This window comes from Pristiophorus japonicus, chromosome 5 (assembly GCF_044704955.1).
Source record: "Pristiophorus japonicus isolate sPriJap1 chromosome 5, sPriJap1.hap1, whole genome shotgun sequence".
Taxonomy (NCBI): Eukaryota; Metazoa; Chordata; class Chondrichthyes; family Pristiophoridae; genus Pristiophorus; species Pristiophorus japonicus.
In genome coordinates, this window is record NC_091981.1 from 204,492,914 (window position 1) to 204,517,667 (window position 24,754).

A 24,754-nucleotide genomic window follows, 5' to 3' on the forward strand; every position below is an offset into this window, starting at 1 on the left:
CAATTAGAGGAAGCGGGTCTGGTGACATCATTTGATCATGCATCATCAGCCGGTTTCTTTAAAGGGACCATGGCCAACTTTAATTTGACATTTGTGCTGTTAGTGTTCTACAGCATTGAGATACTACAAACACTGACAAGCACTGCACAGAGGTGCAGGGCTGCACATGGGCTCTCCCATGCTTATGGGCAGAGTCACAGCACACAGGGAGGTTCTCTTCCCTTCCAATGGATGAAAGAGACCTCCCTAGGAGATCAACACAGCCTGGTTACACATTGCAGAGGAGGGCACAAGCAGGGATGTGGTCAGTAGGACCTGGCAGCAGTGGCGCAAACATTTCAATGTTCTCAGTAGATCACGAAACGTCAGTACAAAACCACACATCATCCTGCTGTGCCTCCCATCACTCTGCCTTCCCTACCCTACTCCTGCATATCCTTACTCACACCAACTTACCTTGCAGCTTCACACATTCCTCTCTATCTACATTATTACATCCTCATCTCACTAGCCACCCCTCACACTCACCCTCATCCTAATGCAATCATACCAACTAACAACACACAAGGGTAGGCACTTAGGTGTTTTGCAATGTTCATGTATGGTTTCTGTTAATGTGGTGTCAAACACTGAAACCTTTATTCTGAACACGTTACATTGTTGGACAGATTCATGTGCACATTTGGAAGTGGCTTAGTGAGTTGCTGTGAATGGTCAGACATAACGGTGCCCCCCGCCCCCCCCCCCCCCCGCAATGATGATGAGGGTGAAAGGAATGACTTGGACTTTGTAGGGATGGTGTGGGGTGGTGCCAACCCGAAGCATCATGTGGCAGTCAGGTGTGCAGCATCAAGTGAAGAGAATCTGGCCATGGTGAGACCATCCCTGGCCTCCCAAGCATCAGTGTGCTCAGGTGCTGATGCCCTGTGTGTGTACAGCGTCAGTTGATTGCACAGAAAGTTGGTGTTGTTGTTGATACTGCTGTGTGCCTGGTGATGCTGGTATTGGGGCTGATCGTGGTGGGATTCTGAGAACCAAGGTGAGAGAGTTTCAATGGCACCCGTGCTGATGGAATAGGTGGCAGGTGAAGTCGAGATGACAGAAGCAATCTGTCAATTAAGTAATGAGATCAGATTGGATGGAGACTTGTGTAAAAACTTGCAGCATTCTGAATCTGTAGTGGCAATGCAGTTTAGAGAAACTAGTGGTTAAGGGAAGATTTCACAATCAACTGGGAGTTTTGATTTGACATCTGAAGCTGTCAACTCATAAGCTGATTCAATGGCCACTGACCTCCTGCCTCAGCTTCACAGACGAGGTTTAGGCACAGCGGGAAACTGGTGAGCAACCTGTCAAATTCAAAAAGCTGGGGAAAAAAACATTGTTAAATGGCTGCTGGCAAGCCACTAATGATTTTAATTGCCTCCCCCCACCACTGCGTGTCGGGTCTGCTCAGTGCTAACAGACCTGACATTTGGAAAAGGCGTGTGTTGGCGAGTTCACAGTGGGGTCCCAAACTGCAAGGGTGAAAAAACACTTTCCCACCCGACCAGCCACCAATCGTGCCCGCTAACCCCCTGCAAAATCCATCCCTTCTTCTTTGGGTGATCGCTCAGTATTCATCAGGCATTTAGGCCGAGAAATTGGCCTCCTTAGCGACTCTCGTTATTGCCTCTGGGGGCCCAAAATGTGGCACTAACTGGGTTCCGACCAGGTGCAGCAATAACATCGGCTCCTGCCATATTTAGTGGGAGGTTTGCAGTGGTGGTGTGGCATTGCACCATGTTCTCCTTCACCTGGAGATCGTGTCTCATCGCTGTGCGCATCGCCCCGGTAGCGCCCCGCACCTGAACTTCGGGTCCGCCCCTTGCAGCATCGCCGGGCGCTTCGTGGGCAATATTTAAAGGCGAGGTGGCCGAGGTTAAGTAAAAAAAAAAATTTATCATCTCTCTTTCATGCTTCTGGCCGTGATCTTTGCCCGTGATCGATCAGCCCGGCACTCTGCTTGAGTGCATTGGGCTGATGGGTGGGATCATGGCTGCTGTCAGTGAGGGGTAAGTTTTTTGTTGTAGAGTCTGCAGCATTGACCCTTCCCTTTAAGGGAGAGAAGGAGCCTTTCAATGCGGCAACACTGCATGGCCCAGTGCTCCACTTACTGCCCCGTCTGCTGCCGATTGTGCTCCAGGAAGGAAGTGGAGCTCCTGATTTAGCTCTCCACTTCCTTCCTGGAGGGCTACCCCTGAATTTTTTTAAAGTAGGAAAAGGTTAGTGCTAATTTTTTCTACTTTTAAAAGTTAACGCCCCAAATGGGATGCTCCTGAATTTCTCCCCCTTCATTTAAAATCAGTGCCTGAATTATTTCAATTGTCTGGTAGTGGAAGTCTTTGTTCCATCAGATTCAGTGCTGAATTTTGGTTCATCCTTTTAATGGATAAATATAAGAACATAAAAAATAGGAGCAGGAATAGGCCATACGGCCCCTTGAGTCTGCTCCGCTAGTCAATAAGATCATGGCTGATCATCGACCTCACTTTCCCGCCCGATCTCCATATCTCTTGATTCCTCAAGAGTCCAAAAATCTATCTATCTCAGCCTTGAATATATCCAAACTCAGCATCCACAGCCCTCTGGGGCAGAGAATGCCAAAGTTATTATTCATTAAAATACTTATTCATATGTGGCTAAAATATGACTTTATTTTTATTTAATTGTATCTTTTTATTTGAATAAATCAAAGAACCCTGTCACTGCTGCTGGACCACAGCCCAGAAATTCAGGTGCAGCACAGACTAATTTCTAAGCCCACTTGTCTGTACTTGAGGGAAATATTAAATCAGCTGTTTTTAAGTGAGCAATGCAAGAATGACTCGCTGACCTTACTGAGCACATATGCAGGCGTGTCTCGCTGGTAGAAGATCTCCTTGAAGGAACCCAGCCAAACCTCAGCAACGCGGATTTTGTTTTTCACCATAATCTCTTCATCTGGTAGGGAGTATGGGACATGTTTCCGGTACACATGACCAACCCTGGAGCAGGGAAGGACCTCCACTGAACCACCACAGAGCCAGACCTGAAAGAAGGAATACCATCTAAAATAAACATAATACAATTGGATCACAAAAGATTTTGATAATTTTGTTTGGATCTTAACCCATTTTTCTGCCAATGATTCACCTCATAATTTATTTGGACAGATTCATGATGTGCTTTGAGCAGCATACGTCCGATAAAGATTGCATTGGTTCAATGTGATCAGTATTCCTGACCAAAAGGAAACTACAATTTTTGTTTCAGAGTCATCAGCTTTTAGTCTGGAAGCGACTTACTGGAAAGTAAAAACCTCTATTGGCCCTTTAAGAAGCACAGTGCACTTTGCATAATTTGACTTTATATCCTATACTAGAAGCTGCATTCACAATGTACCTCCTGATCCTGAGATCTGACACTCATTGACCAAGGTGAGTTCTATGTCAGGGAAAGAGAGCAAGTCCGTCGGCTTTACAGGTCAATGCATACCTTCATCCAATTAACTCTCCAGTACTTGCTTGCTTGCTGCTGCAGTGCTTCTGCTCTTATACTGCTCCTGGAGCCCAATTAAATACACACAGGTAGTTAGGGTAATCCGTCCTTGCAGTAGCACAAAACAGGCAATAAAGAATTGGCAGCCTGTTTCACACTCCGCCACATTTTCTTTTCCATCTGACTGCCGATTTGCTACTGCCCAAGACAAATTTAATTGTTACTGTCTTGCTTTTTTGTCCAGAAATGTTGGTCCTTTGTTTTCACCAAGAGGAGGCATGCTCCTCACCTTGCCAGAACATCTGTTAATAATGCTCCATGACCACTATCAGTGTTATTTCCCAGCAGCACTAAGTTTAATTCTAGAACATCCAACAACAGCTCAGAGACAGCGAACTTAGCACTGAGCAGGGGTCATACCTCGGATTTCCTGCTGGGTCTTCATGGCTCAGTGCCATACCAGACTGTGATACATTTACAGAGCACAGCACACACAGGTCTTTCAAAAATGGATGCAACTGCAGAAGTCTCCGGAACTTCCTGGTTCTTGTAAGCTGACTATTTATTCCCATTACTTGCAGTAACACAATACGTCCACATCCACCGTGTGAAGCTACAGACATTACAAGCTTACAGACATTACACTTCTCCCTCCTTAATGAAGAAGTTATTATAAGAAGCATCATACATAACTTGCATGTTTATATATAACAAAGGATATGGACTTATTTTGCCATATTTACAAATTTAACTTAACCACTTGTTTTCTGTTTTGAAGAGGATACCTTTGCTCTCGAACAGAACCTTCCAAACATGGTGTCGAATCTAAACTCATTTGAGGCTCATCCTGAGGAACATTTTCCTCCACAGAATTTCCTTGATTTTCATTTAAACTCACTATAACTTTAGACTCTTTGTTTTCCTGACTTGGACTCAGACTTACATTCTGATTTTCTCTTGGATTTGTTTCTAGTACATTAGATGTAGGATATGCTCCTGGTGTATCAAAACTATCTGATGAGTCAGAAATAAGTGAATCATTCCCACCTTCAACTCCTTCCATGTCTGTAGGTAAAATATGATCAATATGAACAAACCTAACCTGTCCATTATCAAACATCTTGACCAAATATGTACGAGGACCACATATCTTCACTACTCTTCCTAGTAACCACTTTACCCATTTATGATGATGATTCTTCACTCTCACCTTCTGATTTAATTTCACACTTCTCTCTTTTACTCGACCTCTATCATGATTCTCTCTCTGTCTTAATTGTGTCTCTTCTAATGACTGTGCCAAGTTTGGTTTTAACAACGAGAATCTGGTTCGTGGCTGTCATTTGAGAAACAACTCTGCTGGTGTTCTACCAGTAGTTGTATGAGGAGTATTATGATATGTAATCAAAAAATTAGCCAATTTGTGATCCAATGACAACTGTCGTTTCTTTGGATTTGGATCTAACATTTGTTTTACAATTTGTACAGTGCGCACTGCTGCACCATTCGAAGCAGGGTGGTATGATGGAACCTTGGTATGTTTCACACCATTTTTGCTCGTGAACTGTGCAAATTCTTCTAAATGAAATTGTGATCCATTATCCGAAACAATTTCTTCTGGGAGGCCAAATGAAGAAAATAAACTTCGCAAAATGTCTAATGTTTTACTTGTTGTTATTTTGCACATTGGAAACACCTCTACCCACTTTGCATGGCTATCAATCACAATGAACAATTGTCCTTCTAGCTCAGCAAGATCAATATGTAGCCTTTGCTACACCATGGGAGGCCATTTCCATGGCTGTAATGGTACTGATGGTGGTTGCCTGCTTACCGATTGACATGTTGTACCACCATAAATAACTGCGTGCAAAACTCTTGGTCAAGCACATTCCCAGGTGCTGGTCATGGAGGTCTGCTAATAAATTGTACCTGAATGTATTTGGTATAATCACTCTTACACCCCACATGATACAATTTTTATCAACTGATAATTCATTCCTACGAATGAAGAATGGATGAATATCTTTGCTTGTTGCCTGGTTTCGCCATCCATTTGCAATATACTCATACACTTTTGACATCACTGGGTCACGTTTGGTTGCTCTACCAATCTCTTCAGCTGTGACTGGCAGTTCACCAATGTATGAAAAATAGAAAATTTCTTCCCTATCAGGTGTAACTTGTGATGGGGAAGGTAATCTATACATTGCATCAGCATTACTGTAATCAGCTGATCATTTGTATTCAATATCATATATATATGCTGACAAAATCAAAGCCCATCTCTGCATTCGGGCTGCAGCTAATGTTGGAACTGGGGACTTTGGATGGAGGATTGCTGTTAGGGGCTTATGGTCCGTAACGATGGTAAACTTATGACCATACAAGTATTTGTGAAACTTCTTGACCCCAAAAATTAATGCCAAAGCTTCCCTTTCGATTTGCGCATAATTACTCTCACTGGCACTGAGAGTGCGTGAAGCAAAAGCAATTGGTCTCTTCTCCCCACTACTTAATACATGAGAGATTACTGCCCCAACTCCATACAGAGAGGCATCACATGCTAGCTTAATCTCCTTAGATATGTCATAGTGAACTAACATGGTGCTCTCTACCAATTTGCTTTAACACTCCTTGAATGCTGTATCGCATTCTTTTGACCACTTCCAAAGGACCTGTTTTTACAATAGTTCATTCAGTGTATGTAATACTGTCGCCAAATTTGGTAGGAACTTCCCATAATAGTTCAAAAGACCCAAGAATGAACGAAGTTCAGTGACATTCCTGGGAGTGGGCGCATTTCTGATTGCATCCAATTTTCCCATGGTTAGATGTAAACCATCTTTGTCTACTCTACACAGGTTGTCTACACAGGTCTTTCTAAAATGGATACAGCTGCAGAAGTCTCCGGAACTCCCTGGTTCTTGTAAGCTAACTGTTTATTCCCTTTAGTTGCAGTAGCACAATACGTCCACATCCACCGTGTGGAGCTACAGACATTACAAGCTTACAGACATTACACACACAATGCAGTGCCTACTGAGCTATCAGTGGGGTGGGATTTCGATTTGAAGGTGTATTCTGTTGGTATAGTATTGGTGTGGCGAGTGTGCCGGGCTTCGTTAGGTTGGGCTGAGTGCCTGCTGCACCCTTTCCTTCTCCTGCAGCTGCTATAAGTTCTGTCCCACTGGACTGATGTAGAAATAAGCTGGTTCACTCGCAGGTCAATCTCTAGGATGGCATAAATGAGTTTCAACCAAAGGAAAGAGATCAACCAGATCCCCATGTATCACCTCTTGACAATACAGGGAGTGGACATTGGGCTGGATTTTCGGTTGTCTAAAGCCTCAGTTAGCGGCCAGAGCGTTAACGTGAGCTTTAGAGCTTAGCGACTGGGAGCGCAGCTTTTAGCGACTTGACGGAAAATTCATTCAAGGCTCACCGGGGTCACAAACTATTACCACCTGGCTGCTGACGTATTCCTGGTGCAACGTGCACGCATGCGCCCCGGTCAGTAAATTCGGTGTGTGCAACTCATTGAGCACCTGCCAATAACAATGTCTGGAAAAACAGTCGGTACAGGCTTGCAGAGTCGTTAACTGATGGCTACTTAAAGGGATGAGGAAGCGCTTCCTTCGGAGGTCACAGTCAGTGCAACGTTTACACACAGCACGATGCATGAGCTTCCGAGTTTGCAGCGACAGATAGACATAACAATTCAGCTTGCGAAAAAGTCTTTTCTAAAACTTTAATGGGTGCACTACTATGCCGCGCCTTTATGACTCGGTTTTTCCAGGGATCTGATTCGGAGTTCCGCGCATGCACAATGGGTCCGCGAAATATACTGACCAAACTGTTGTTATCACCCCCCCCCAGCTCCGGTGTGCAACGGCTGATTGATCGCCCTGTCAGCTCTTCAACCGATTCTGATGAATCTCTGGGCGGGAGGCACAAACGTTTTCAAGGCGCTAAAAGTACCGCTCCGCCTGGATTAACGTCGCAACAGAGGCGCGACCAAATTTCTCCCCCAAAGAGGCCATTAGTCATTATTAAGCACAATTTAAATGTTTCGATGAATCTGCTGAATGGGAAATTGGAACCAAAGGACTAATGTTATAGAATTTACAGCACAGAAACAAACAGACCTATGGCAGTGTTTATGTTCCACATGAGCCTCCTGCCACCTTACTTCATTTCACCCTATCAACATTTTATTTCTATTCTTTTCACACTCATGTACTTATCTAGCTTCCCCTTTAATGTATCTATAATATTTGCCACAACCAGTGCATGTGGTAGTGAGCTCCACATTCTCTCCACCCTTCTTCTCTTAGGCAGTCCCCCGGATTCGAGGATGACTTGCTTGCACACTTAAATGAGTTCTAAGGTGACTGGTGAGTCTAATGCGGGATCTACAGTCTCTGTCACAGGTGGGCAGACGGTGGTTGGAGGGACGGGTGGATGGGGTGCTTGACTTGTCGTAGGCTCCTTCCGCTTTTTGTGCTTGGCTTCTGTGAGCTCCCGGCGAAGAGACTCCAAGCGTTCGGTGCCTTCTCGGATGCTCCTCCTCTACTTTGAGCGGTCTTGGGCTAGGCATTCCCAAGAGTCGTTGCGGATGTTGCATTTCTTCAAGGAGGCTTTGAAAGTGCCTTTGAAGCGTTTTCTCTGCCCTCCTGGGGCTCACCTGCTGTAGCTCGAAGTAGAGTGCTTGTTTTGGGAGTCTAATATTGGGCATGCAAACAATGCGGCCCATCCAGCGGAGCTGGTCGAGCATGGTCAATGCTGGGGATGTTGGCCTGAGAGAGCACACTGACGTTGGTGCGCCTATCCGGTCAATGAATTTGCAGGATTTTGTGGAGGAATCATTGATGGTACTTCTCCAGTGTATCACTACTGCTCTGTAGACCATGAGCTTGGTGCCGGGTCCTCTTTTTGAACACTCTTCCTCAGGCGGCCGAAGGCTGCACTGACACACTGAAGGCGGCGTTGGACTTTGTCATCGATGTCTGCCCTTGCTGATAGTAGGCTCCCAAGGTATGGGAAGTGGTCCACATTGTCCAAGGTCTCATTGTTGGTCTTGATAACCGTGGAGCAATACTGTATGGAGGGGGCTAGTTGGTAGAGGACCTTTGTCTTACTAATGTTTAATGTGAGGCCTAGACTCTTGTACATTTCAGTGAAGGTGTCAATAATGGTTTGGAGTTCGGACGCCGAGTGTGCACAAACGCAAGCGTCATCTGCATATTATAATTCAATGACAGAGGTTGGAACAACTTTGCATCTGGACTGGAGGTGTGGAGGTTGAACAATTTCCCGCTTGTCCTGTAGATTAACTCCACTCCAGTGGGGAGCTTGTTAAGGGTGAGATGAAGCTTTGTAGCGAGGAAGATTGAGAAGAGTGTTGGTGCGATGACACCGCCTTATTTGACCCCAGTCTGCACTTGCATTGGGCCTGTGGTGGATCCGTTGGTAAGAATCACAGCTTGTATGTCATCGTGAAGCAGGCGGAGCATGGTGATGAATTTTTGAGGATAGTGAACCTTCTCTGAACTGTATATCCTTTTGTAAATATGGAAACCAAAACTGCACGTAGTATTCTACGTGTGGCCTCACCGATACCTTATATAGCTGTAGCAAGACTTCCCTGCTTTTATACTCCATCCCCTTTGCAATAAAGGCCAAGAAACATCTTCTCTACACTACCCTATCAAGTCCCTTTGTAATTTTAAAGATGTCTATCAGGTCACCTCTCAGTCTTCTCTTTTCCAGAGAAAAGAGCCCGCTATTGGACCTGTATAACTGTTGCTGCCAAGGTATCACCATGATGGTGTGGGTGGGTATCTCTGTGTTAAGGAGTATGTACAAACAATGTCATATGTCATGAAGTACTCAATTCGTTTGACAATACCACGAGGCCCAAAGTAGCTATTTTCCATATATCTATTTACGTATCTGTCTGTACTAATAAGAATAAGTGTCCGACTGTTTGTATGTCTTCTAATATGAAAACAATATACTTTAACTGCAAAGTTTTACAAAACAATTTTCACTGATGTCCATGAGCAACACGGTAGTGTGCTCATAATTGTCCAGTATGTGCTCATGCCAATGAGAACTTGGAAAATCCACCCTATAATTTGTCAGAAAATTTATGCTTTCATGCACCAGGTGTACAGAGAGATGAAAAATAACTCCGCAATTCTCAGATCCCACATGTTATATGAAAATTCTAGTTTTATCTTATCTTTAACAGTGAATTAAGAGAAACACATACTCCAGCTGGATTAAGGCCAAGAATATGTAATGACTGGGATGAGAAAGTATATCAGAAAGCAAATAAAACTCATTTGCTTATCAGGAATTTAGAGCTGACTGCATTCCGACAACAAGAATGAACAGATCCATTGTGAAAAAGGAAGGTATGCTGCTTTATTTAATAAATAGAACTGACCCTTAATATTAATTTAAGTGGAAACAAGAGTACTTTCAGTTAAATGACTTCTTTGTTGAGTATGCATAGCACTGTTTCACATCATAATAGCAAACTGTTTGCTCCCAGTCACTTTACCATAGAAAATATCTGGATGGTAATATAATGCTGGTCCCAGCAATAACTGAAAGGCATTGAAGTTTGCATGCAGATTTTTTTCTTTCTAAGGGCCTGAAATTCAATCCATTTGTTTACTGAGGAATGGAATCATCTGGAGTACAGAGCAGAGAATTGATTAAAAAATGGATTTCCCAGAAATCATGTGCGATCATGAGAATCTCACAATTAGGCATATGCAGGCAAGGTGCAGTTTGGGAGATTGCACTGTAATTAAATTCAGCTCAGTTCAATCAGCCTCTGCTGAGAACAGAATCATCAAAGAGACCAGAAATTGAATCGAATGTGACGCTAACACATCCGTCATACTTCCATTAATTATCTTATGTACAGTGCCAAGATAAAAGTTTGTGGGGTTGGGGGTAATATATTAGCATGGATAGAGGATTGGCTAACCAACAGAGAGTTGGGATAAATGGTTAATTCTCTGGTTGGAAACCAGTAACTAGTGGGGTGCTGCAGGGATCAGTGCTGGGACCCAAGTATTTACAATCTATATTAACAACTTGAAAGAAGAGACTGAGTGTAACGTAACCAAGTTTGCTGATGATACAAAGATGGGAGGAAAAGCAATGTGTGAGGACACAAAAAATCTGCAAAAGGAAATAGACAGGCTAAATGAATGGGCAAAAAATTGGCAGATGGTATGTAATGTTAGAAAGTATAAAGTCATGCACTTTGACAGAAAAAAATCAAAGAGCAAGTTATTATTTAAATGGAGAAAGATTGCAAAGTGCCGCAGTACAGCAAAACCTGGGGGTACTTGTGCATGAAACACAAAAGGATAGTATGCAGGTACAGCAAGTGATCAGGAAGGCCAATGGTATCTTGGCCTTTATTGCAAAGGAGATGGAGTATAAAAGCAGGGAAGTCTTGCTACAGCTATACAAGGTATTGGTGAGGCAACACCTGGAATACTGCGTGCAGTTTTGGTTTCCATATTTACGAAAGGATATACTTGCTTTGGAGACAGTTCAGAGAAGGTTCACTAAATTGATTCCAGGGATGAGGGGGTTGACTTATGAGGAAAGTTGAGTAGGTTGGGCCTCTACCCATTGGAATTCAGAAGATTGAGAGGTGATCTTATCAAAACATATAAGATTATGAGGGGGCTTAACAAGGTGGATGCAGAGAGAATGTTTCCACTGATGGGGGAAACTAGAACTAGGGGGCATAATTTTAGAATAAGGGGCCACCCATTTAAAACTGAGATGAGGAGAATTTTTTTTTCTCAGAGGGTTGTAAATCTGTGGAATTTGCTGCCTCGGAGAGCTGTGGAAGCTGGAACAGTGAATAAATTTAAGACAGAAATAGGCAGTTTCTTAAACGATAAGGGGATAAGGGGTTATGGGGAGCGGGCGGGGAAGTGGAGCTGAGTCCATGATCAGATCAGCCATGATCTTATTGAATCGCAGAGCAGGCTTGAGGGGCCGTATGGCCTACTCCTGTTCCTATTTCTTATGTCCTTATGTTCTTATGTAAATCCATGAAAAGGACATTTCTGTTTTCAAAATTTATTCCAAATATTCAGTTCTTTTTCAGCGCCTTCAAAATGCTGAAATGTGGGCCTATCAGGGCCTGGATTCAGCCACTCTTACTCGCAATGTACACATGTTAGTTAAGTGAATCAGTCTAACTTGCTAGTGTTATTTTTCTGTCATCACCACAGAGGACACTGTAGCATACTGAATACTTTGAGAGGTTCCTTTATGCTCAATAGGCAAATTCGCCGCTAATCATACAGGTACAAATGATCTCAGGTTTAATTGGTGATCCATGATAAGTTTAACATTCACATTTGGGGTATTGGAGAGTGTTCCAGTGTTTCAGGGGTAAGGAAGGGAAAAATATCAATCATGATTTCCACTCTTGAATATGATCTACTAACTCCTTGTGAAAAGTTGTGTATGAATATGTGGTAAGCTTACAATTGGGCTTATCTGTGATGCTCTCTATGATCAAATAACCTGCTTATCTTTACTGGGCAAAGTACTAAGAGGCTGCTACTGCTTGTGGAGCCATGCTCGTATATGGAGAAGAGGGGAAAGGGAAAATGGAGAGGGAAATGGAAAGGAAAGGGAAAGGAAGAATAAACTGGACGCTGGCTATTGACTTGCGCAAATCTATTTAGTACTCTAGCTTGAGAGAAAGGGAATGGAGGAGAAGAGGGAACTTATACAATTATTGCTGTAACTTCAAGTTTAGCAGCAGAAACCTGTGAAATAGACATTACTGAATACAGGGCAGCAGATAGAAAAAATTGAATTTAGATTTTAATCTAAGTTATGCACATCGTATTCTATTTACCACATTAATATTAATGATATACCTCCTCATATTGAATACTTTAATTATTTCAGAGCATTTACTGTTGATTTTGATAATATATCAGGTTAAATCCTTGAATTTAACTTCCTCTATGAGATTAAATGGGTTAAAGGGCTTGTGCTGAATCATAGTTGTTTACAATAGAGAAGGAGGCTATTTATTGTCTGTGCTAGCTCTTTCCTAGAGCAATTCAAAATTAATCCCGCTCTCCCCAAAGCTCAGTATCTTCCTCGGCATCAAATATTTATCCAATTTTTCCTGGTCGCTGCCTCAAACGCTCCCTGTGACAATATATCCCATATTTCAGTAACGATCTGAGTAAAGACATTTCTCCTTACTGCTCTCCAGATTCTCTCAGTGACAGTTTTAAACTGATCCCCCAACCAGAGGAAATAGTCTTTCCCTATTCACCCTTTTAAAACCCCTCAATATGTTAAAATTATCAATTAAACTAGTTAAGGACACACTTATTTCAGAATGCTTTTATGATTACAGTTGAATTAGTGAACATAAGCCATAGTGTAAAACAGATGATAGCGAATTGGCAGCCCGCTTTACATCTCTCGCGATTTTTATTTCTACTAAAGTCAATTGAAATAAAAATCGGGAGATGTAAAATGTTATGTCCTTACTATACAAATGCACACGAGGCCCATACGAGAGAGAAGGTCACTCTGTGACCAGCAACCTTTATTCCAGCACTGAAGTGGAGCAGATGGTTGGAGCTTCCCCTTTTATACCTGAAAGTCCAGGTTAGGAATGTCTCCCACAAGTTCACCCCCTTGTGGTCAATGTTCTCAAGGTGTACAACTTAGGTCAGTTTATACATGGATTACAATGACAGTTGAATACATGACATCACCTCTCCCCCAAAGTCTTATTGGGATCACAGGTTAAGTCTCTCTGGTGGTTTACGCTCCCTTGCAGAGCGCCTGAGTTGGGGCTCCGGTCGTTGGGTGCTGGCCTGAATGTCTGCTGTTTGCGGTGCCTCAGGCCTGTCCGGACTGCCCACAGTGACTGGGCTCTCCTCCACTTGGTTCCGGTGTTCGGTCACCTGTGGTGGAGTGAACTCTACATCGTGTTCTTCCTCTCCTTCTTCAGTGGGGTTGCTGAACCTCCTTTTTGTTTGATCCACGTGTTTGCGGCAGGTTTGTCAATTGGTAAGTTTAACTACCAGAATCCTATTCCCCTCTTTGGCAATCACAGTGCCTGCAAGCCATTTGGGCCCTGCAGCGTAGTTGAAGACAAAGACAGGGTCATTGACATCAATACATCGCGCCCTTGTATTCCCGTCATGGTAATCACATTGTGACTGGCGCCTGCTCTCAACAATTTCTTTCATGGTGGGGTGTATAAGGGATTGAGCGTCCTTTTCATTAGCAGCTCTGTGGGTGGAACCCCTGTGAGCGAGTGTGGTCGGGATGTATTGGCCAACAGGAGGCGTGATAAGCTGCTTTGTAGGGAACCCCCTTTGATTCTGAGCATCCCCTGTTTGATTATCTGCACTGCTCGTTCTGCCTGGCCGTTTGAGGCCAGCTTCAACGGTGCTATTCTGACATGGTTGATACCATTTCCTGCCATGAAGTCCTGGAATTCAATGCTTGTAAATCACGGGCCATTGTCACTGACCAAGACGTCCGGTAGACCATGCGTGGCGAACATTGCCCGTAGACATCCTCATGGCAGAGGATGTGCTTGAATTGAAAATGTCACACTCGATCCATTTGGAGTAGGCTTCTACTACACCCAAGAACATTTTTCCCATGAAAGGAACTGCGTAGTCCACATGGATGCGTGACTATGGCTTGGTGGGCCAGGACCAGGGGCTAAGGGGGGCTTCCCTGGGCGCAGTGCCCAGCTGGGCACACGTGTTGCACCTGCGAACACAAAGTTCCAGGTCTGCATCCATCCCTGGCCACCAATCGTGTGACCTGGCAATTGCCTTCATCATGACAATGCCCGGGTGCTCATTGTGGAGTTCTCGGATGAATGCCTCTCTGCCCATCTGGGGCATGACTACTCGGTTTCCCCATAGTAAGCAATCGGTCTGAATCAAGAGTTCATCCTTGCGCCTGTGAAATGGTTTAAATTCCTCAGGGCATGCCCCATATGTGGCTGCCCAGTCCCCATTCAGGACACATTTCTTGACTAAAGACAGTAGCGAGTCTCTATTTGTCCAGACTTTGATCTGACGAGCTATCACGGGTGAGCCTTCACTTTTGAAAGCTTCAACAGCCATGACCATCTCAGCAGCATGCTCGGTTGCCCCCTCGGTGGTGGCTAGTGGGAGCCTGCTGAGTGCATCAGTCTGTGCCGAATTGTGCCATAGGTGGCTAACGTGAGTGCCCACCTCTGTATACGGGCCGATGCATTTGCATTTATGGTCTTGTTGTCGGCCAAAAGGGACGTTAGGGGTTTGTGATCTATCTCCAGCTCAAATTTCCTGCCAAACAGGTATAGGTGCATTTTTTTTTACTGCATATACACATGCAAGCGCTTCCTTTTCTACCATCCCGTAGCCCCTTTCTGCCTGGGACAGATTTCTGGAGGCATAAGCTACCGGCTGTAACTGACCCTTGGCATTAACATGCTGCAACACACACCTGACCCCATAGGACGACGCATCGTACGTTAAAACAAGTTTCTTACATGGGTCATATAGCATTAACAAATTGTTGGAGCAAATTACGTGCTCTATCAAAAGCCCTTTCCTGGCTGTCCCCCCAGACCTAATCGCGACCTTTGCATAGGAGCATGTGTAGCGGCTCTAACAGCGTGCTCAATTTGGGAAGAAAGTTACCAAAATAGTTCAAGAGCCCCAGGAACGAACGCAGCTCCGTCGTGTTACAGGGTCTGGGTGCTCTCTGGATCGCTTCCGTTTTGGATGCAGTAAGTCTGATCCCGTCTGCTGCAACCCTCATCCCCTACCTCTGGTGCTAAGAAGACGCACTTCGCCTTTTTCAGTCGCAGACCTACCCGGTCCATTCTGCATAGCATCTCCTCCAGATTGTGGAGGTGTTCTTCAGTATCACAACCCGTGATGAGGATGTCGTCTTGAAAAACCACCGTCCTTGGAATCGACTTGGAGTCTTTCCATGTTTCGTTGAAAGATCGCGGCGGCCGAGCGAATCCTGAACGGACATCTGTTGTACTCAAACAACTCCTTGTGTGTTGTGATGGTGGTCAGCTTCTTCGACTCACTCGCCAGCTCCTGGGTCATGTAAGCTGAGGTCAGGTCCAATTTTGAAAAAAGTTTGCCACCGGATAGTGTCGCAAAGAGGTCCTCCACTCTCGGTAGCGGGCACTGGTCTTGGAGTGACACCCGATTGATAGTGGCCTTGTAATCACCACATATCCTGATCGACCCATCCGCCTTGAGCACCGGCACAATCGGGCTTGCCCAGTCACTGAATTAGACTGGCGAGATGATGCCTTCCCTCAGCAAGTAGTCCAATTCGCATTCTATCTTTTCCCGCATCACGTACGGCACCGCTCTGGCCTTGTGGTGTACTGGCCTGGCATCCGGGTTTATGTGAATCACTACCTTGGTCCCCATGAAAGTGCCAATGCTGGGTTGGAATAGTGAGTCAAATTTATCCAGGACCTGTGAGCATGATGTTCGCCCCACAGAAGAAATTGCATTGACATCGCCCCATTTCTAGTTCATGACAGCAAGCCAACTCCTCCCCAGCAGTGCAGGACCGTCCCCCGGGACAATCCAGAGTGGCAATCTGTTCTCCGAATCTTTGTGGGTCACGGCTACCATGACGCTGCCTAGCACCGGAATGATCTCCTTTGTATATGTCCGTAGCTGTGCGTCAATCGGCAATAATTTTGGCCTCCTGGCCTTGGATGCCCACAACTTGTCGAACTGTTTGATACTCATCAGGGACTGGCTGGCCCCCATGTCTAGCTCCATTGATACTGAGATGCCATTGAGGAGCACTTTCATCATTATCGGTGGCGTCCTGGTGTATGAACTGTATATGTGCTCCACATGAACTTGCTGAACTTCAGCTTCCAGCGATTTCCCCCAGTGTCCATTTGGCCTCGTAGGGCTTCTATCGGGCCCGTCCTCCTCGTACATCAACCTGGCTGCAGGCTTCCTGCACATGTGCGCCAAGTGACCGCTGACGTTGCAATTTCTGCAGGTATATGGCTGATACCTGCAAGCTCTGGCTGTGTGTTTGCCTCCACACCTCCAACATGAGCCGTTGTTGGAAACAAAAGGTCCATTACCAGTCGATCATCTCTGACTGTCTCTGGAACTGTCCTTTAACGCACCATTGTCAGGTGTTGATGGCCCCATTACTGGCCGCATTGTCCCTTGCGATGGCGTGAATCGCCGTTCAGCTAGCCATTGTCTCTGTTGAATTCCCCCTTTGGGTTCGACTACATGCTCGGGCATGTCCGATTGCCTCTGTCTGCCTGGAGAACTGTGTGCCGCATTAACAATGTTGTCTCCCTGTCCATTTGCTGCATTTAAACCAAGATTTTTGTTAAACATCATTCTGGTCTCTTCCTCCCCTGAGATAAATGTCTGGGCCATCAAAGCCGCCGTTTCCAGCATCAAGTCTTTGGTCTCAATCAGTTTCTTGAAAACCCCAGCATGCCTGATGCCCTCAATAAAAAAGTCTCGCAGCATCTCCGCTCTGCATGTCTCTGGGAACTTACATAGGCTCGCCTGTCACCGGAGGTCTGCCACGAAGTCTGGAACGCTTTGCCCTTCTCGCCGCCGGTGCGTGTAAAACCGGTGTCTAACCATGTGCATGCTGCTCGCCGGTTTAAAGTGTCCCCCGATCAACTTACTGAGCTCTTCAAAAGTCTTGTCCGCCGGCTTCTCTGGCGCTAGAAGGTCCTTCATCAGGGAGTACGTCCTGGATCCACAAACCGTCAGGAGATGAGCCCTGCGTTTGTCGGCCGAATCCTGTCCCAGCCATTCCTTAGTGACAAAACTTTGCTGTAGTCTCTCAATAAAATCGTCCCATTCATCACCAACACAGTACCTCTCGTCTGTGCTGCTAGTGGCCATGCTCGCGTGGTTTAAATCCCAGTTTCTCGTCGCCAATGATATGTCCTTACTGTACAGTACAAATGCATACGAGGCCCATACTAGAGAGAAGGTCACTCTGTGACCAGCAACCTTTATTCCAGCACTGAAGTGGAGAAGATGGGTGGAGCTTCCCCTTTTATACCTGAAAGTCCAGGTTAGGAGTGTCTCCCACAAGTTCACCACCTAGTGATCAGTGTTCTCACGGTGTACAACTTAGGTCAGTTGATACATGGATTACAATGACAGTTGAATACGTGACATAAAACAAGATGCTGTTTTGCTATATGCTGTTTAACACTGTTGTACAAAATCAAAATCTACTCCTCGGAATATTCCCATTTTGTTCATAATGCCACTAACACGCAGCGACTAAAGGAAATCATTTAATAACAGAAGAATGTACATAGGACTCCCTCGGAAATGAATGAAGCACAAAAGATCCAATGCAACCATTTGAGCCACGACACTTTTTTAATTAAGATTCACAAGCAAAAGCAATGTGATTAAGTGAGTGTTGTTGGAGAAGCCCCTGGAAACCAGTGACATATAGAGAGAGGAAATGCAGATCAGTGATTTATTATTTTCAGGTGTTCACTTTGCTCAAGTGAATTCTGGCCGTGAGTTGATGAATATGGTACCACAACTGGATACAAGTCGTGTTTGACTACAAAGATTTTATCAGTTTTGATAAAAATGAACTGAGATGGATTTCCGTGGCTCAAGAGGTTCGAAGCAGGAATTGGACAGGGATAGCTCCTGGAATCTAGCCTGGAAACAAGGCTTAGAAAATGTTTATATTGCAAAATTACATCAATTCTATCAGTTTGTAAAATCAACATTTGAAAGAATGAGTGAGTTTAATTTTTAAATGTCTGACAAAATCCACATATTCTCTGAACAATATTTCCTCCTGATTATTTTTGAGGACTCAGCTAAAACATGGGTATAATTTGTAGCAATTTTCATTCCTCAGAGCCACAATCTTCAGCTTTCTGGGGCTCAGTCCAATTATCAGCATTTCTTGGCAAAAATCGGTGGGGACCAGGAACATCTCCCCTCAGGGCAGCTCCTTGATTCCTGTTTCTTTTTGTTACCAATGGAAAGGATACTGGCCTCCATGGGAATTCTTGCAAGAATGGGATTTCATGCCAACTGTATGCACTGCGGAGAGAAAGGGAAGGGGACTGGATAGCAATGAAGGGGAAGGGATAGAAAGGAATGAATGGCAATGATGGAGAGAAAAAAAGGGGTAGAGTTTGGAAGCGATGAGTTGGGGAAGGATAAGGGGAAAAGGTTGGAGGAATGAGTGCCTGCAATAACTGAGGCACAGTGGGAAACAGCTAAGAAAGGGAGGAAGGAGTGCCCACATGACTTAGGAGAGGAGGGGTGGGTGGGAAGGTGAAGAGTGACAGATTGAATTAGGGAAGGGAAAGTTTTATCAAAAAGGGGGGTGAAGAGAAATGAGCACCAGCTTGAACTGAAGGGAGAAAGAAAAGTGCCAGCTAGAATGGGGAGGAGAAAGAATGGGAGTTAAGACATGAAGTGGGTTTGTAAGGGGAAAAGAGTATCAATATAAACTGAAAGTGGGTTAAATGGGATATAGGCGAGGATGCAAAACAGGTGGAATTGCTTTTGCTGCCCCTTATACTGCAAGCCCAATATTCAGTTCAATTGAACTCAATGGAACTAATTATCGGACGATGAGAGTCATACCGCCTGTTTTGTATCTCGGCCAAACTCACTTTCACTCCCAGAAAGTCAGAGTAACAGAGATTGTCTCTGTAAGCGAGTGGGGGGCTGGATGGGGTACAATAGAATCATAGGGGATGAAATTGCCCATTTTTATAGCCCCATTAGCACGTCCGGGGGGCACTCATGGGGCGCAACGAGGTTATCGCCCGCAGGAAGGGGTTGATAGCACCTCCGGGGAAATTGCCCCAAGGTTTGGGGGACGTTGTGTCGTTAGCGGCGCGCTCCGTGATTTGCGCCCCGGGCAGGTGTACGCACGGCAATGACATCATCGCTCTGTGCGCCGACCCCTCACCGCCCCATGCTGACCCCTTTGTGCCCCGTGGGGGGCGAGGATGGCACCAGCCGATGTCATCGGCAGCTTCATGGGTCGCTTAAAGGGGAGGCCATTTGCACCGTAGGACACCATATTTTTCTGTCAGATGAATTTTCTGGCAGCCCGACAATGGCGGCCCTTGCCTCGACCAGACTGCCATCCTGCAGCACTGCACTCTGTTTTGGGTGCCGGGCTGTTGGCCCGGTTGAGGGCATCCCTGGTGTCCCAGTGGAGGATGCCAAAGGGATTGCAGAGTGTGCAGCGGCCCTCCCCTTTAATTGAAAGTGAGGGACGTTGTGATGCGTCGACGCGACGCGGCATGTCCACATCGCACTGATTCATATCGCCACGCTTCCGCCCCTCTACTACTCTGCGGGGACACAGAGCACCTTGGATAGCACCCCAGACATTTTTCAGAGCTAAAGACCTGAATTACGGGTCACTTACCTATACTTCGCACCGGGCGATAAATTATCATATAATTCGAATTATGTGCCCCAAACAGGCCACGAGGCAATTTTGCCTCCATAGAATCTTACAGCGCAGAAGGAGGCCATTCAGCCAGTCATGCCTGTGCCAGTTCTTTGAAAGAGTTGTTCAATTTAATCCCATACCACAGCATTTTTATCCCCTAAACCCTGCAAATTAGTCCTTTTCATGTACATGTGAAATTCATTCTAGAGGCATCCCAATCGAATGTGGGAGGGTGGCCATTGAGGTAACTGTTGGGCAAGTGATGGACCCCATTGCCCCCAGAAAATTTGTGTCTTCAATATTTAGATATTTAGATTTTCTCCTTCAAGCTTTCATGTGCTTCTGTTTTTTTAAATCCAATGCAAATGAAGGAATGTTGTGTATACCTACAGCTTAGTCTATGTAATGACATTTCCGTTTTCACATGTCCTAATCTTATAATCAGAGCAGTTGTTAGCTTTTGGGAGGTCCCATCAGCAGTTTTGAAGCTATTGGTCAGCTTTTGCAAGTTTTCAAGATTGGCATGTATGAGGATGTCAAACCAAAAAGTTTTATTTCGTCACAATTTCTTCCTATCAACTTGAGCAAGAAAGGAATGTAAGGAGATTGGCCAATGCCTTTGCCACTCGTTAAGTTGGAGTCATCTTGAGCTGTTTTATTTGTTGCCAGGAATATTGGTGCCTTGATCACTCAGTTCGACAGTCAAGGTAAGATCACTCAAACCTTGCATACAGAATAATCAATGTAGAGGCTTACATCAATATGCTAGACACAAACTTTCAACATACTCAATCTGCAATGTCAAACGACAGAAAGTTCTTGTTGCAGAATTTACTGCCTATTGGGATACATAGAAAGATTTCTAAAAATCAGTTTTTATTGTTAAGAACTTATTATTGAGCACCTCATATTTCTAGTTATATTTTTCTTTCCTATAACATTTTTTTAATGGTTATCATATTGTCCTTTTGTCTCTGCAATCTTATCATGAATCTAGTCCAGCTTGATGGCATGAATGGTTTTCCTCCCTCTGATGGCTGTTTGATTCCTCAGAGAAGTTTTGTGCCAACCAATTTCCTAGTAGGCAAGGATCTGCTGCACAAAACCTGCCCACAATTCAGTGCAAAGTGGCTATCTCACTCCAACATGTAGGGTAACCCTCCTGGACTGCCCTGGAGTCCCCAGGGATCAAAGCGAAATCTGCTGGGTACTGCTGCAAGCAACCCGGGAGAAAAATCATAGTGGATTGGCAGTATGCTCAGTTACAACTATAATCAGCGCATTTAAAGTATGAAAGATTAAATTAAATACTTCAATGAAGGTTTGTGGGGATTTGTGAGGCTGGGTGATCAGTGTGCGTTAAGGTGCTGTGTAATCTAATGGTTTGTTCCACTTTGAAGCTGTTGTCTAAAACTTTCCCGACAGTATCATTGCAGGCAGTCCCAGATTCGCAGAGGGCGATGATATTCTATGTTCAATATTTTAAGAAATATTGCTCCCCAGATGGAGCTGAGAATCCCGCCTCTCATTCCAGTTCTTCTGGTCTTCCGTATGTATAAAGTGATCTGTTCATATCCACACCGCACTGTGTGTTACCGCTGCTCTTCGTTTGCTGTGGACTTCCTTTGTCTTCTCCCGGTTCCCGCACAACAGCTTCTAGTGCCAAATCTTCCCACACCCACCATTATACTCTGCCTCTGCATTGGGACCTGGGTCTCCATGGGGCCGGGTAAATACCCCAGTAACTGTCTCAGTGCAACTCTTGGTCCTACAGTTTGTTTGGGGATGGGGCGATTGGAGACAGAGGATCCGAGATTAATTTAAATGAGGTAACATTCCCCTGACCCCTTAAACTTCGGCAGGATCAATGATGGAGGTCACCATTGGGCAAATCCCTGCACTTAAGCCTGCTTTGATTGCCCTCGAACTTTTGAGCCAAAAGTGATGATGAGTACAAAATAAATATGTACTATGTATATATGTAGGTAAGGCATCCATAATAGTGATGCTTTTTGTGCTGCATCTCCTATTTTCCATTTGGTCATCCCTTAAATTAAAACTTACATTTTTCAAAATAGGCACCTTTTTAATGCTGTAAAACAGTTGTGGGGGGGGGGGAAATTGCGTAGCGCCCCGTTTGGGGGCAGTAACAGCCATCAGACAGGATTTCCTGCGGCAGGCACTGAAGTCCAACCCTGCGACCTATATTTGGGTTACCACCCCAAGAGCAAGTGGAGCAGAAAATATTGCAATCCACTTACTCTGTGGGGCGCAAACGGGGAGGAAGTACTCCGCCCCGAATTTCTTCCCCATGATGTATTTGCAATCTAAATTATTATAAATTAGAACAAAGTACTTGTACAAACCTAGGGAGATTTATTTTCCATATAAAAAATTCACCCATACATTTTTGGATATTGTGCCAGAAATCAACTGCAGTCTTAAAAAGAATTAAATAATTTTGATTTCATGAAATCACTTGAAGGCAGCACATAAATATTGGGTCAGTTGCCATAAGACTGATTCAGCCAAATAAAACACCATTAGACAAGCATAGGCTTGCACACTGCAAAGTGACAAATTACAACACATATTGCCCGCGGCAAAGCAGCACAATTGAGCTTTCTCAGCCAATCACATTTTTCAGATGAGTGGATTATTAGCTGAATTTTTCTTTTTCATTACTTTTTTGCTGCTTTCATTGCCCTTGGTAATGAAGCAATGTGCTACCTTTTGATAGATAATGGCAGATGTTCTACAAATGATCTGGTGCATAGTGTCATGTATGTAGACCATGTATACTAACTGTATAGTCATATAAGGTGTGCCACCAGAGGGCACTGCAGTGGGAGGCCTGAGGGTCACCTGCATAGCTGTGCAGGGCCCAGTCTAAAAGGCTGCCCACCATGCTTGTGCCTCACTCTGGAGGTACAATGGGACTAAGGTCACAACAGCTCAAGTGCAATACTAGACCTCGTGGAGTCATTCATAAGAGTATTAAAGACATAACACATAGAATCATAGAAATTTACATAACTAAGACCGTCTATTTCCACCTCCATAATGTTGCCCATCTCCACCCTTCCCTTAGCTCATCCGCGGCTGAAGCCCTTATCTATGCCTTTGTTACCTCTAGACTTGACTATTCCAACACATTCCTAGCTGGCCTCCCACATTCTACCCTACGTAAACCAGAGGTGATCCAAAACTCGGCTGCCTGTGTCCTAACTCGCACCGTTCACCTATCACCTCTGTGCTCGCTGACCTACATTGGCTTCCAGTTAAGCAACGCCTCAATTTCAAAATTCTCATCCTTATTTTCAAATCCCTCCATGGCCTCGCCCCTCCGTATCTCTATCATCTCCTCCAACCTCACAACCCCCCCGAGATGTCTGCGCTCATCTAATTCTGCCTTCCTGAGCATCCCTGATTGTAATCGTTCAACCATTGATGGCCATGCCTCCTGTTGCTTAGGCCCTAAGCTCTGGAACTCCGACCTACATCTCTCCGCATCTCTACCTCTCGCTCCTTAAAAAATACCACTTTGACCAAGCTTTTGATCACCTGCGCTAATTTCTACTTATGCAGCTCGGTGTCAAATTTTTTATCTCATAATACTCCTGTGAAGCGCCTTGGGATGTTTTACTATGTTAAAGGTGCTGTATAAATACAAGTTGCGTTGTTGTTAAAAGCCTGATGTCCTTGTGCTATTATTGCCTAACTTCATGTTGCAGTCAATCTCTCAGTACGCTTTTGTTTCATAGCAGGTAAATCATTACTTAATCACATTATAGTACCAACAAATGGTGTAATTTCTGTGCAGAGAAACAAGGAAATCAGCATTTCAAAGCTTTCAGAGCTCCAGTGCAATGTTGTCATGTGCTAAAGACCAACGCACCCAAGTATCAGTCAGATTTGAGGGATCTGACATAGTGATTAGAGCCTTACCCTGAGAGACAGTTCCACATTTTCTGTTCCCCACATCAGCATTCCAGGATCATATGCACCGATATTTTGGAAGTAATGCCGATGGATCCCCAGCACTCCTCCAGATACGACTGGGCTCCTGAAACAAGAACAAGGGCAGAGAGAAATCATGCTGAATTAAGGCAACGAATAAAAGAAACACCCAGAGATGACTTTCCTCAACATTTTTAGGGGGAAATAGCATCAACCTATAGGAGGTCAATGTTGCTTATTTGACGATTCGGCACCCAGTTTCAGCATTAAACCAAGCAGAACACAGCTAGATTCAGAGCAACTCTCCCTTTACGCTGTGTCCATCAATGTGACAGCCTCAGTTTTAGAACAGTATCCTTACTGCACCAGTATTGGATTCTGGGGCGGTCCCAGCGGATTGGAAAACCTCAAATGTAACACTCCTATGTAAACAAGGAGACAGACAGAAAGCAGGAAACTATAGACCAGTTAGCCGAACATCGGTCATTGGGAAATGCTACAATCCATTATTAAGGAAGCAGTAGCAGGACAGTTGGAAAAGCATAATACAGTCAAGCAGAGTCAGCATGGTTTTATGAAAGGGAAATCATATTTGACAAATTTGCTGGAGTTCTTTGAGGATGTAATGAGCAGGGTGGATAAGGGAGAACCAGTGGATGTGGTGCATTTGGATTTCCAGAAGGCATTTGACACGGTGCCACGTAAAAGGTTACTGCACAAGATAAAAGCTCACGGGGTTGGGGAT

The 24,754-nt window shown here is 44.7% G+C and overlaps 1 protein-coding gene across 3 annotated transcripts in view; it reads right to left on the reverse strand.

Moving 5' to 3' along the window:
* LOC139263949 (polypeptide N-acetylgalactosaminyltransferase 15-like) overlaps nucleotides 1-24,754 on the reverse strand; it is a 125,440-nt gene that overhangs the window by 29,134 nt on the left and 71,552 nt on the right. For all 3 annotated transcript variants that reach the window (XM_070880036.1, XM_070880035.1, XM_070880034.1), the window contains exons 5-6: nucleotides 23,998-24,115; nucleotides 2,876-3,070 (exon numbers count right to left, since the gene is read on the reverse strand). In XM_070880036.1, the coding sequence (XP_070736137.1) occupies nucleotides 2,876-3,070; nucleotides 23,998-24,115 (313 nt within the window). The remainder of the gene's footprint in view (nucleotides 1-2,875; nucleotides 3,071-23,997; nucleotides 24,116-24,754) is intronic.